Here is a 15,140-nt window from a genome sequence, read left to right on the forward strand (position 1 = left end):
ACTTTCAAGAAGCTCCGTGTGAAACTGAAAGTCAATTCGGCCGGGAAATGTCCAAACAAGCACAGTGTGTGAATTCTCGAAAATCGAGGGGCCGAAATTATGCAGTGACAAAGCTTTTAGTAAAAGAATATTTGACGTCAACTGAAATTCTTTCAGATTTTTAAAAGTGGGTAGGGACTCTTTTCCGAAGAAAAGAAATGGGCTGCTGAATTTAAAATAGGCCATGAAAGTATCCTAAATGATCCAAGTGAGGGACAGCTAAAAAGTGTAGCAACACAAGAAATGGGCCATTAAGTGCACGATATGATCCTGGAGACCTGCATACGAAAATGCGTGAAGCTGCCAAAACTGTAAGGATTTCAAAAGAGCATGGTTTTTTTTTTCATTTTGCGCGAAAAGCTGCACATGAGAGAGATTTGTGAAAGATGGGCGCCGAGCCTGCTCACGAACGATCACAAACGAACTCACTAGATAGACAGTTTCCTAACAGTGTTCCGAGCGTTTTCGTAAAACCAAAAGGGGTTTTTAACTTCCGTGTGTGACCACGGATCATACGTTGATTTCCCCGCATAAACAAAGCAAACAATCGAAACCGTGAACAGAAAGCGCTTCTTCAGCTCCAAAGAAGGCGAAGACGATGTCATCAGTGGGAAAGATTGTTGCATTGGTGGTTTGGGATGCGAAGGGTATTCTGTCAATTGATTGTCTTCAAAAAAGTAAATCTGTAAGAGAGGAATATTATTCTACTATTCCAACGGATTTAACCTAAAAAATTTGAGAAAAGGTAGCTGGTTTGCAGAAGGAAAAATCACCTATCATCAACACAGTGTCCGCCCGCGGTAGCTGAATGTTCAACGCGACATAACGTCAACCCTAAGGGCCCGGGTTCGATTCCCGGCTGGGTTGGAGATTTTCTCCGCTCAGGGACTGGGTGTCGTGATGTCCTAATCATCATCATTTCATCCCCATCGACGCGCAAGTCGCCGAAGTGGCGCCAAATCGAAAGACTTGCAGCCGGCGAACGGTCTACCCGACGGGAGGCCCTGGTCACACGACATTTTTTTATCAAGACAGTCCAGCTGCTGATAAAAGTCTCTCGTCAGTGGGAAAATCGAAGAATGCACGCTATTGTCCAAAGTTGGCTCCCTCAGACTTCTGCCTCTTCCTAGAACGCAGTCTTCCTTGGTGGTCAGCGTTTTCGTCCAACCAGCGGGCGACCACAGCTGTAGATGAAAATACACTGTCACTGGAACACTGCAGAAATGGAATAATGTGAATGGCACATTGCTGGATAAAACGTATTAATGTCAAAGGAGACAATTTTGAAAAAAAATTGAAGGTTTTCTAATTTGATTTTTAGGGAACTCCTGTAAGCTTGTGGTGGGGGAGGCGCTGAACGGAGTCTGCGACAGAGGTTACTAGGCGATCTTGTGAGTTGTTATTGGGCTGTGAATCTGCGCAGCGGTGACGCAACGTTTGAAGTGGAAGGGCACCACAATTTCGTTGTACTGCAGGTGGCAGCTGAAGCCGAAGCGGCCGGCGCGCCGCAGCGCGCACAGTGGGGGAACCAGCTGGAGTTCCTCATGTCGTGCATCGCCATGTCCGTCGGCCTGGGCAACGTGTGGCGCTTCCCGTTCACCGCCTACGAGAACGGCGGCGGCGCCTTCCTCATCCCCTACATCATCGTGCTGCTCGTCATCGGCAAACCGCTCTACTACATGGAGATGGCGCTCGGCCAGTTCACCAACTACGGGCCCATCAAGGTCTGGCACATGGTGCCCGCGCTTAAGGGTGAGTCAAGCGGCGGTGTCCCAGTCTTCTGACTGGTTTGACGCGGCCCCCACGAATTCATATCCTGATGTGCCAACGTCTTCATCTCAGAGTAGCACTTACAACCTCCGTCCTCAATTATTTGCTGCATGTATTCCAATCTCTGTCTTTTTCTACAGTTTTTAACCTCTAGATGTCCCTCTAGTACTATGCAAGTTACTCGTGATGTCTTAACTGACGTCCTATCATGCTTTTCTTTCTTCTTTTCCATATATTCCTTCCCTCGCCGATTCTGTGAAGAACCTCCTCATTCCTTACCTTATCAGTCCACCTAATATTCAACGTTCTTCTTTAACACCACTTCTCAAATGCTTCGATTCTCTTCTGTTCCCAAACTGCCTGTTGGCTTCCGTCTCGGGTTCTTCGGCCGACGCTCATCTGATGATTTTACTGACGTTTCGCCAACACGAGTGGCTGGCATTGTCAAAGCTTCACCGTCCACTGCCTGTGGTGAACTGGAGCCGAGCTCGCGGCCGCAGACTATATGTGACTCTCGTGCCAACGTCCGAGAGCTTCTCCGCGGTCATTTCCAGTGCGGTTCTCCTCTTGCTACCTGTGACGGTCGTTCACTGCAGTACGGGACCCAGGATCCGTTTACCTTAAGGCTTTCCTCTTTCTTGTTGAAACTGTTCGCGTGTTTTTGTATTTCTACAGCTTCTGTGAACAAGCGCGTGTGATAGTGCTTCTCTACAGCCAGAACTTCCGAGTGGCGAATTTTATTACGTGGTCGGTTCACTCAGTGCGTGCTCTGCCATGACCGATTTCTCCACCTACCCCAACCTGCAATGTCGCCTATGCTCTTTGATCCCGGTGTTAATTGATGGTCCAGTCTTTCCGACATAAACTTTTCCGCGTGTGCATGGTATACGGTATATCCCCGACATTTCAAGTAGGTCCCTTTTATTCTTCGTCGAACTAAGACACTCTTTGATCTTCCTTGTCGGTTTGAAACTCGTCTTTACGCCATGTTTGATCAATATACGGCCGATTCTGTCCGTCATTCTGGGAATGTATGGCAGAAATGTCGTACCAGACAATTCTTTTTCTGATTCCTTACGTCGCCGAGTGTTTGGTTCTGTTACACTTCTAATATAATTTGTGGAGTAGCCATTGCTCCTCAGAACACTTTCCAGGTGTTGCATTTCTCGTTTGAGGTGTTGAGGCTCACATATTCGTCCTGCTCTCGTTACGAGCGTACTAATCATGCCTCTTTTCTGGCTCGGATGCTAGTTTGATAGTTTGTGCAGGTATCGGTCCGTATGTGTCGGTTTTCAATACACGCTGTGTTCCAATTTTCCCCACAGTCAATGTTTCGCTACCATACGATACTGTGCTTTAGACGTGCATTCCCAAAAATTTCTTCCTCAAATTAAGGCCTGTGTTTGATATTAGTAGACTTCTAGTGGCCAGGAACGCCCTCTTTGCCAGCGCTAGTCTGCTTTTTATGTCCTCCTTGCTGCCTTGGCAGCTGCATTCCTTAACTTCATGTACTTCGCGATCACCAACACAGAGGTTAAGTTTCTCGCTGTTGTTATTTCTGCTACTTCTCATTATTTTCGTCTTTCTTCGATTTATTTTCAGTCCATATTGCGTACTCATTCCATCCAACAGATCCTGTAACTCTTCTTCACTATGTCTGAGGATAGCATTGCCATCAGCGAATCTTATCAATAACATCCTTTCACCTTGAATTTTAATTTCACTCTTGAACACTTCTTCTATTTCCCACATGGTTTCTTCGATGTATAGAATGAACAGTCGGGCGAAGGACTACAGCCCTGTCTCACACCCTTTTTAATTCTAGGTCCACAGTGATTGATTATTTCTTCATTAATTCCTGTTTTTACGTATGACCTGCGCTTTAGAAGCAACTGCGGGCCGTATTTCCTTAGAACATTTATGAAATTGTATCTTTGTGTTACAGTCCACTTGGCCCCAATTGGAAAAAGGCAGAGCAGTTGATTGGGTAGGAACTACATTAATAGCTTTTAACATTTATGAAGAGCAAAATTGCCCAGATATTTGGTCTCCTTAGAGTTATCCAGTAGGGAGCCATCTTAATTTATCCTTTATTCCTCTTATCTGAAAATAGCAATCGTAAGACGCTTCAAAATGAAATTACTTTCTTAAGAAAAACTCTGACGACTATATTCCTACCATAACGATCATGATAAAATTCACAGTTTAACACCTAAAATTCAGCTCTTTGTGCGAACTTTTCAAGACTACTCTCCCCTTTGATATTTCAATTGCATTTTCCTTACGTGAACTAATAATTAACTGCCTTTTTCTACAGTTATTCACGAGGCTCAAGTACGCGTAACAAAACAGGATAAAATCTTTAAGATTAGAAAAAATACGACCTGAATCCAAAGAAATACCAGACAATACCAGCTCTCACACCTGAAATAGCTTGGTATCAGAGGCTGGAAGTAACAATAACTTCCAGAAGCAAAATATCTCGACCATAATTCAACACCAGTCAGATAACACAATGGCCACGACAAGGGGCCATATTACAGCGTTATTAATTAAAAGCCTAACACAAGTGAGCATCAAATAGTTCTGTAAACAGTTATAACCCCCATTTCACAATTTCCTTTGGCACAACACGTAGTTAAGCAGCCATCTTAGTCTCTAAGTAAAAGGCTGCACAGGCAGCAGTAACAAATCTTAACCACGAGTTTCGGAAGTATGATATCGACGCATCATGCAGTGACATTCCAGCAAAATGATGGCAATATAACATTGCCGAGTGATAGTACCTGTTGCAGACCTTCCCATCAACACAACGGCTGCATGTACATTTCGCATATCTGGCCTCCTGAGACATGACATGTTACATGCACCATCGTCTACTTAGATTTTTTTATTTATTGTTACTTCGTCCCCCAAACCCCATATGGACAGGCGGTGGGTGGGCTGTCAGCGGTATAATACACTTCTCTTCAGCCAAGAGCATTCTTAAATGTAGAATAGAGTTCATAGAAAACACATGAGGACTGATTTTCTTTTAAATTAAAAAAGTTAATCACGAACAGCTAAAATGACGAAATAGCCAAAATTTTAAAACACAGATGTGATGAGGTGATATTCTTCTACGAAGAAAGCACTGTAACACTGCACTTTCACTTAACATCTGAAGGACCTGCACTGAGTGAGAAGTATGAAGTATTATGGAAGGAGAGAATATGTTCCACAGAGGCTGCAGGTTGTGGGTAAACAGATGGGAGCCCGTTGGGTGGGTAAACTATGGAGATGGTAGGTAGGAGGTGAAGCGGTTAGAGGGAAAACAGATAGTGGGAAGAACAGAGGATGAGGGTACGTAATGACATGTGGGGAGGGTAGTTCCATAAGAGGAAAAGGGTAGGTTTGGATGGAGAAGAAAAAGGAGAGAGAAGCCCTGATGTGGAGTTGGATAGGTGGGGAAGGTTAAAGTTGACAGGTCTACATCGAGTCGTCATGCCTCTTATATACTCCGTGCAAGAAGCTAACCGTTATCCCAACGTCCTAGTCGTGACCAGATGAAGAGCGGCGCTCTATCGTGGCGCCCTGTTTCCACAACAAGGATACGGTTCCTCCTGTCTCCATCCGTCGGCACCGACACTCTTTGTCAACATACTACGCCGATCTTCTTATTTTTCCAAATCACGCGCGTCCACGAAAAAAGCCACCACTTCCTCAGAGAAGTTACAAATACCATGGATAGGGAACTACCGCCAACCTAGGCCCTCGTGCCGTACACGGCACACTTGTTTTATAAATTGTTATCTGTACAGTTCCAAAACTTAACACCACACTACACTACTAAACTAAGTAAAAAGAAAAAAAAAGAAAAAATGAAAAGAAAGTGATGCAGAAATGAGGAACGATGGAAAGATAGAGGGGATGGAGATAAGGAAACTGAGAGTAACTAGTTAGTTACTTTAAAAATAATGAAAAGAGAATAGCGGTGATGGTAAGAAAAACCGTAATGAAGTTCGTAAGATAATGGTCATAATTTTCGTAAGGCTATTATTGTTTTACATGCACTTGATGAAGGGCAATCCACCAACATCAGTCCATGACCCGCATCCGGAGCGCTGGAGCACCTGCGGGACGGCGTCAGACTCGGGAAACGTGACCTCCTCCATTCTTGCACATGGTCTTCATTTCTTGGCATGTGAAGTGTCGTCCATCGGATGTGATTGATGTTCTCTCTTCGAATGATACTGTAGGCTACCTTGATGTGATATACTGTCTGCCATTCGGCCGGCCGGTGTGGCCGTGCGGTTAAAGGCGCTTCAGTCTGGAACCGCGTGACCGCTACGGTCGCAGGTTCGAATCCTGCCTCGGGCATGGATGTGTGTGATGTCCTTAGGTTAGTTAGGTTTAATTAGTTCTAAGTTCTAGGCGACTGATGACCTCAGAAGTTAAGTCGCATAGTGCTCAGAGCCATTTGAACCATTTGAACTGTCTGCCATTCCTCTGCTGGAGATCTCACCGCTGGTTTCGTGAGGAACTTGGGATTTGAGACTTTTAGTACACCCTTGAAACATTATTCGCCCCATGCCAAATTCTGACTTTAGTCATCTTTCATTTTCACTGCCTCCTCTGAAGCTGGGTCTACAGTGAGAGCTGCTAGAAATCTCCGAGTTTCGAATTCCCATCCTCTTTGAAGATTAAGATACTTTTGTAGTAGTGTTTTGGACAGGGTGTCTGACAGTCTCTTCAGAATAACATACACCTCTCTGTCATATTTATGTCCCACAAACTTCGACCTCTTAAAACTTCTGCCTCTGATTTTCGTGAGGGCCTTTGGTCGAGGCCCTCTACGTCTTCCCGTTTCTCCATAATTACATCTATCACTGCTTCCTGTACTGAATATATGAAGATTATTTGGATAAGGTCAGAATATCAACAAGAAATTAAGCACACTTTGCTAAGTGTTCACTTATTATCGCTCTTGTAACACCACTCTAAACAATTATGCGGCAGTGACGTAAAAATTGTTTACACTCCTTTTGCAAGTGAGAAATGTAACTCGATTAGGTCTTTGTGGTGGCTTGACATTGCTACTAACATCCTACCTCTTTTTCTGTTGCAGGTATCGGGTACGGACAAGCATTGGCAACTATTGCTACGCTGACTTACTACTGTTCATTGATGGCTATCACATCCTTGTACTTTGTATTGTCGTTTAGTTCTGAACTTCCCTGGGCCAAATGCCTCCCTGAATGGGAAGGGTACTGCATTGACTCCACTGGCAGTGGAGGTAACTTTACAGCTAACAACACGAACCTGCAGAGTTCGTCCGAGCTGTTCTTCCTGTACGTACCATGTAAAACATGAATTTAGCTTTCTTAGTTTTATTTTATTTATCTAAGATCTTACTGTAAGTCATGATAACTAATTAAACTGACATGCCTACTTCAGGAAACCAGTTAAGTCATGTACAAATCTTGAGGCATTACGTAACATATAGAGGGGTTGTCAGAAGCAGGCTGAAAAGCTTGTAAAGAAGTTGCAGGGTAGGTTGTGCTGAAAAATAATTGTTAAGAAAAAATTCGCCGTTTCCGATTTCATTAGCACTAAAGGTACCCAGTCAGGTCGACGAGAGCGCAAATTCAAGCAGCCTACCACAGTCAGTATCAAATGGTTCAAATGACTCTGAGCACTATGGCACTTAACTTCTGAGGTCATCAGTCCCCTAGAACTTAGAACTACTTAAACCTAACTAACCTAAGGACATCACACACATCCATGCCCGAGGCAGGATTCGAACCTGCGACCGTAGCGGTCGCGCGGTTCCAGACTGTAGCGCCTAGAACCGCTCGGCCACTCCTCAGTCAGTATCGTCAAATGCATTCTTCGTTTGGTTTCCTCAAACCAACCAAACGTAGCGTTTGCTCACCTAGCTTAAATTTATCACTTCCGAAAAAGGCACATTTTAACTGGTAATGAACATTTGAACAAGTGGTAACTCACGGCCCCACAGATGTCTGTGCATTACCGCATTCTAGGGCGCGCATATACTGGAAGCTTCACGTGCAACGACCTGACTTGGTAACATCGATTCTAATTAAATCAGAAAAGGTGCAACGCATCGAACTTTTTATCTTAACAATCATTCCTTAGCGCAACCTACTCTGCAACACTCTCACTAGCTTTTCGGACTGTTCTGGCCACTACGTGTTGTTTGGTTTACATTCATCTTTAGACGTGTTCTTTATTAGATATGCAACGAATATTAACGTCGCATATATTTGTTCACGTCTTTGCTCTTTCTACCAGATCAACTTCATTAGCTATCTCGGCTTCACAGGCGACCAATGCTTTATTGTAACTGTAGTATAATCGTTCTTAGTTTTGCCATAGTTCTCTCCAACACATAGCATCTTCCTATAGGTAAAACTAGGCCAACGGCTTTCCCTCAGCAGTAACAATGGTTATCATCCGCTCACCGAAGTTAAGCACTGTCGGGGATGTTTAGCAGTTGGATAGGTGACCGTCTGGGGCTGCCAAGTGCTGTTGGCAAGGGAGGTATATTCACTCAGTCCTTGCGAGGCCAACTGAGGAGCTACTGGACGGAGAAGTAGCGGCTTTGATCACTGAAACTGACAATGGCGGGGAAAGAGGGGGGTGCTAACCGCATGTCCCTCCATGTTCGCATCCAGTGATGCCTATCGGCGGATGACACGGCAGTCGGTCGGTACCTTTGGGTCTTCCGAGGGCTGTTCAGACCGAGCTACGGATTAAATTATTCTGTGAATGCATTAATGTGTCTATCCGCCATGTCGTAAAATGAATGTTGCGAAGAACCTGTTCGAGACCTGTGATTTATGAACGAATCTTCCGAGAGTAAATTATCGTGGGAGCCACTGACACAGTGGATAAATGCATTATTATAAACATAACAGTCCGTATGACCGCAACCCACCATTCACTTAGGAATTCAGCAATAACATATATTTCACAGCGAGTTCGTAAAAAGTTACTTGTTTTTCCACGAAAAGTGAATTGCATGAAAATTCAAGTGGTCAGTTCAACTTTTAAAAATAGCAACTGAAGGTAATATTATTGAAACATACTGTGAAATACGTAGCTGCTGCATTTATAAGTGACTGGGTTGAGTCTTCCTCGCCGTTACGGTCCAGGTGAAGTTTAATAAGCTAAGTCAACGTTAGGATTCATTCAGTATTTCTTTTTCTGCTCCTCCTTGTCTCTTATGTTATTTTGGATCCCTCTTCACTGTATAATTTTGTCTCCTCGTTTTGCACTGCCTTGCATTTGTTCATTGTTTATACTATATTCCTTCGGATCGTAATTTACTTTTCTGAGACAGTAACGTCTATCTTTTATTTTGCCAAAGGATTTACAAATTTTCTTGTTCGCCTGTGACCCTAGTATCAAGATTTTCCCCCTATTTCATCCGTAAATTTTCTGTACGTATTTGAGAGCTACGTTTCTGAATATCTTCGGATAATACTCTTGTTACGTTGTGGTATATAATATTAAATTTTTTCACCCAGGAAATACGTGCTGAATGAGGTTGCCGATATTGCTGAAGGCATTGGAATTCCAGACTGGCGCCTCACTATAGGTCTGGCAGTTACGTGGATTACCATCTTCTTTGTGGTTTGGAAAGGCGTGAAGAGCTCAGGAAAGGCATCCTACTTCTTGGCGCTGTTTCCTTACGTCATCATGATCGTGATCCTCATACGCGGCGCTACTCTCCCTGGGGCTGGGGACGGTATACTGTTCTTCATCACGCCGCAGTGGGATCGGCTCTTAACGATTGAGGTAAGTGTCATTTTACTACCTTTATCCCTTGCCAAATTCGCTACTAAAATCATAGATGCGATTACTTTTTATGGATTCCACGAGGAACATAACTAGATTTGATCAATATAAATAAGACAGTGATACAATAGAGAATGTATTTCGATCGGTTTCGACAAAATTTATAGGATGTGCAAGAGGAGGGAAACGTTATTTTGACTAAAAATGGAAAGTAATGCCTCTTTAACTATGAATATGTATTTCAAACCGAGGAAATTTTATCATCGCTTAAATTCGGGAAGTGCAACTGAATAAGTAGCGTACCTTATATGTCTAAGTCCTTGTACGAACAATAAGTATCTTCGTACGAATGCGTGGTTTCACGGCATTATACACTGATACAATTCTTAGAAGTTTGGTGCCGCGAAAAGTGGTTAGAAACATCTGCTATAACGGTGCTTTGACGTAATTGTTGGCCGGTCGGAGTGGCCGAGCGGTTCTGGGCGCTACAGTCTGGAACCGCGCGACCGCTACGGTCGCAGGTTCGAATCCTGCCTCGGGCATGGATGTGTGTGACGTTCTTAGGTTAGTTAGGTTTAAGTAGTTCTAAGTTCTAGGGGACTGATGACCTCAGAAGTTAAGTCCCATAGTGCTCAGAGCCATTTGAACCATTTTGAACGTAATTGTTGTGAATTTTTTAAGGGCACTCTGACATCGCACTATATTTTGTATGTTAGAAAATATTTTAAGTGCGTGGACGGCGTCGCGTTGGGAAACCTATTAACATGCATTACAGCCAGTCTATTTGTGGTGCACTTTAAGGGCATCACCCTGTATACTTTGCTCCTGCAAAGCTTAGTTGCTATTAGCGCAGCATTGTCTGGCCTCTTGGACGTGGAAAACTGGAAGAGTTCTCGGACCATAACAACTTCGTAGACCACATCAGGTTCACGGTAGAAGTTGAGACGGCCTGTGCCTTGCGATTACGTGACTTTCTTGTCCGTCCGAAAGCAAATGAGTATCTCAGCCCTAGTGCTTACCGACAACATATCCAAACGAACGGATATCAGTGCGCTACTAGGTATCACCAACCAACACAGAAACTTTCTTTTCTGAGGATCTTGGTATATCAAGCGGTAACAGTTTTAGACGCTCAAAATCTGCCGAAGGAGCAAACCTCGCAAGCCGTATAATTGAAGACTCGTAAGCAGGAAACCCTCAAGGAGAACACTTAAAAGCTTCCGTTTTTGCCCTCTGTAGCTCAGTAACAGGAAAGATTAGCCAGCTCCTGAAGAGGTGTTAAATCAGTTCTGTCCTCAGGTCTTCTGCAAAAATTTTACAACTCCTGAGGCCGGTGACAGATGACGTAGGCCTCAGAACGCCAGGAATATACAAAATGCAGTGTAGGTGTAGACAGTTTTATGTCGGACACACAGCGCACTATTTGACTGCGCTATGCAGAAAAATTAAAGTGATCCCGCCTACGGTACCCCGAGAAATCAGAGGTAGCAGAACATGCCCTGGAAAATTGACATCGATTTGCGTTCGACGAAACATCTATTTTTAAAAGGATGAATGGTTTCTGCAATAGCGTTATAAAAGAGGCGACAGAGACAAAAATTTTTGAAAATATGCTGAATAAAGACGGCGCTGTGCAGTTTAGCACAACTTGGGACACAGCTATTGGAAAGTCGAAGTGGGTGCTGTAGCCTTGTTACCTTTATCGGGCGCTGGACTTGGCATCAGCATAAAGACGGCAGCAGCAACCACACAACAGTCCCCACTCGGTCGAAAGCTGGTAGAAGCCCAAGAGAATTTTATCAGTGAGTACCTTTAGCGTTCTGTATTTACAGACTTTAAACTGAAAAGAGATTTTCTATTCCATATCTTCTACCTATCAGTGTTAGAAAATTCTGCTCTCACTGATTACGTTTATCTGACACTAAGTTGGGACAGAAAGAAGAATCGTAATGCATGGACATATACTGCTTGTTAATGGTGATACCTTTCCCGCTAAACATAAAAAAGAAAGCTCTAAACTGAATAAAGTTTTTTTTCTCCTTAAGACAGCTTTTTAAAAATCAAGAAACGAATTTTTGTGCTATACTCCTCCTCTTAGTGAAGCTAAATCCTTAATCCTTTGTTCGTGAGTTCTCAAGGACTTGCGAACAGCAGATAGGGACTCAAATTGACAAAATATTGAAAATGGAAGCATTTCTATTTAATTTCCTTCCCCCAAGAAACTCGAAGACGCTTCTGCACCTAAGATGTATTTGGAACGGTATCAGTTCTTGAGACGACATCTATCAACATTTGTTGAACTTCTGTTTTGAATTAAGTCTTAACAAGAAAAAAGTTTCCCGTCTCTCCTCCTCCCTTACTCCAATTATTAACGGCTGCAAAATCTGCAACTACTGAACATAAATAGTTTTTTGACTGGGAAATTAAATAACACAATTTTTTTGATGATTCGGTTTCCTCAAAAGTAAACTTTGGTTGAGGAGTTCTTTTATTACTGTGCTGAATTTGTATCTCTCTGTTTCGGTATCACTGTACAGGTTGTCGTGCAATATGAGCTTTCCTCGGCAGTGTGTGAGGTAAACAGGTACAACCCTTGCACACCCACCAGCTGGACGATTTGTATCGTTATACAAGAGATATTTCATTCGTTTTTGTCTCACAGACAGTTCTTTGATTAATCTTTGCTCACAAACTTTATCTAAATGCTCTTGAGTTTTGTCGCATAACCCAAATCTTACCTGCAAATAATTGTGATGGACTTACGAACTTCAGTACTTTGTTTTGCAGGTTTGGTATGCTGCCATTACACAATCATTCTTCTCACTTACCGTCTGTTTTGGGCCACTTATTATGTACTCATCATACAACGACTTCAATCACAATGTTCACAGGTATGAAGCTATAAAAGTATTTTTAAATTGCATCAAACACAACAACTGAAATCTTCGTTAGCTATATCATATTCCACACAAATTGCCACAATTTAACAATGTAATGAACTCTGACGTAGAGTGTGCTCACATCCAAACGATGAAAAACTGGTCTTCACTTTCATAATGACCATACCTCATTGTACGTTTTATATTAGCAGTATTAGTGTTTTCTAAATGGTACAAAATCCCGGTAATTAGTAATTCGTTCATTATAAAGACTACAAACGTATGATTCTATTATAACTATAATTTGTAGCGAAAAAATATTACGTTTCTCCAACACATTTAAGGTCAGTAGATAGTCTTCTAGAATCATTTTTGAAATCATAATACACAAAAATGGACGAATATCTTTCATAGCCAAGGAATTTCGAAAAACCATTGACATTTAGCACCATCTATTCTCAACTAGAGAGGGTATGGGGTATGTGATATGCAAGTACATACAGGCTTGAGAGAACTCAATATAGAGGTTAATCCTTTTATTCAGGTAGGAGATAACGTTGTTGTATTATGAAATATTCATAGGGAATTTGCGAGAAACAATATAATCTTTTGATTGGAAACCCATAAACACTGTATGCAGCTAGCTGAGAAGGACAGAACGATTTTTTGATAGCCAGCATTCAACGTTTATATTTAAAATGGTATTGCAGTGGTCAAGACAAAATAAGGAGGTGAAATAAAACAACGTAACTACTGAAGGTGAGCATATTTTCAATTGAGTAGTAAATAGAAGAAAGGAACATCCTGTTAACCAGTGGGAGAATGGGGGCATAAATTCAAAATCCGTTTGAGATGTATGCAAATTAGTGAGTTTTCATGAAACTGTATCTCCAAAGAAATTCATTGTGTTCACGTATCCATTAGGAGAGAAAATGGGCACCGACCTCTGTTTTAAAAGGCCCTAAAGGCACCCACAGTGAGCAAACTAACAACGATTTATGTTGTGTATGTTCTGTGGTAGATAATCGGAAGTGCGCATAGTGATTTCTGTTTTTAGTAACCCATCTGCTGTCCTACATCTTAGAAAATTACATACTTTGAGAGCTGTACTACGTTATTCTCATATTTCATAATTTATCTGTTTGGAAGAATCTAATCTCGTATTGATGTTTCATACATAATATTAATGAAACTGATGTCTTTTTTTCCAACAGCTTAGGTTTTACCTCCGGTGCACAGATCTACAACTATTCCATTATGGACAGCTAGTCTCATTTACAAGGAAAAAATATTCAAAAACGTTCTTCAAAACTTTGTCAGAACAGGAATTGTTTGGCTCATCTTGAGGAGCAAAAAGGAAGTGGCACTTTATTTGTTTCAAAAAGCAGTGTCGAGTAGAGAATGACTGCCACCTAGAGTTATAGCTGTTTTTTCTCAAGATTTTCATCCACCTGCTAATACCGGGTGATCAAAAAGTCAGTATAAATTTGAAAACTGAATAAATCACGGAATAATGTAGATAGAGAGGTACAAATTGACACACATGCTTGGAATGATATGGAGTTTCATTAGAACCAAAAAAATAGGAAAGTTCAAAAAATGTCCGACAGATGGCGCTTCATCTGATCAGAATAGCAAAAATTAGCATAACAAAGTAAGACAAAGCAAAGATGATGTTCTTTACTGGAAATGCTTAATATGTCCACCACCATCATTCCTCAACAATAGCTGTAGTCGAGGAATAATGTTGTGAACAGCACTGTAAAGCATGTCCGGAGTTATGGTGAGACATTGGCGTCGGATGTTGTCTTTCAGCATCCCTAGAGACGTCGGTCGATCACGATACACTTGCGACTTCAGGTAACCCCAAAGCCAATAATCGCACGGACTGAGGTCCTGGGAGGCCAAGCATGACGAAAGTCGCGGCTGAGCACACGATCATCACCAAACGACGCGCGCAAGACATCTTTCACGCGTCTAGCAATATGGGGTGTTTTTTCTTTTGTTCTAATAAAACCCCATGTCATTCCAAGCATGTGTGTCAATTTTTACCTCTCTATTTACATTATTCAGTGGTTTATTAAGTTTTCAAATTTATGCTGACTTTTTGATCACCTGGTACTTGTTCCTCCAGATTTGGAGGCTGCAAAGAGAAAGATTTTCCACGATGAATTATTTTTGTTGCTATTGAATCATTTCTCAAAATTAGCAAAAAATATGTTGAACAGTCTGTGGTGTCCTGCACAGTGCAGATTCTCACAACTAAAAAGGATTTGGCTGAGGGTTCTTTTATTCTGCTTGACAATGTCAGAAAATCAAAACGTTACGTTCCATTTGAAACACGAGGTAGCCACTGATTATAAAATCTTTCTCAAACTGAACTTGGTGTTCTAGTAGAGTGCACGCGGAATAACTTGACGGATAGCTGCACAATCGGTAGGGCACGCGTGGAGAGGGCAGTAGTGGTGTTGGTTGTTGGCAAGCGCTCCAGGGGAAACAGCGAGCGTTGGAGGGGAAGTGCCGTTGTAAACTGCAGCCTGCGCTCATATTATGTTGTAAATATTAAGTGGACCGCTATATAAGTGGAGCCCCTCAACACCCAAACTTGCGTGGTGGCCATTCAAACGGATCTACTGCCACCTCTACTTT

At 42.4% G+C, this 15,140-nt stretch overlaps 1 protein-coding gene across 2 annotated transcripts in view; it reads left to right on the forward strand.

Moving 5' to 3' along the window:
• LOC126236294 (sodium-dependent nutrient amino acid transporter 1-like) overlaps positions 1 to 15,140 on the forward strand; it is a 180,360-nt gene that overhangs the window by 139,987 nt on the left and 25,233 nt on the right. For both annotated transcript variants that reach the window (XM_049945484.1, XM_049945485.1), the window contains 4 exons: positions 1,515 to 1,791; positions 6,917 to 7,139; positions 9,342 to 9,612; positions 12,400 to 12,503. In XM_049945484.1, the coding sequence (XP_049801441.1) occupies positions 1,515 to 1,791; positions 6,917 to 7,139; positions 9,342 to 9,612; positions 12,400 to 12,503 (875 nt within the window). The remainder of the gene's footprint in view (positions 1 to 1,514; positions 1,792 to 6,916; positions 7,140 to 9,341; positions 9,613 to 12,399; positions 12,504 to 15,140) is intronic.

The sequence above is a fragment of the Schistocerca nitens genome, chromosome 2 (assembly GCF_023898315.1).
Source record: "Schistocerca nitens isolate TAMUIC-IGC-003100 chromosome 2, iqSchNite1.1, whole genome shotgun sequence".
In the NCBI taxonomy this organism is placed as follows: Eukaryota; Metazoa; Arthropoda; class Insecta; order Orthoptera; family Acrididae; genus Schistocerca; species Schistocerca nitens.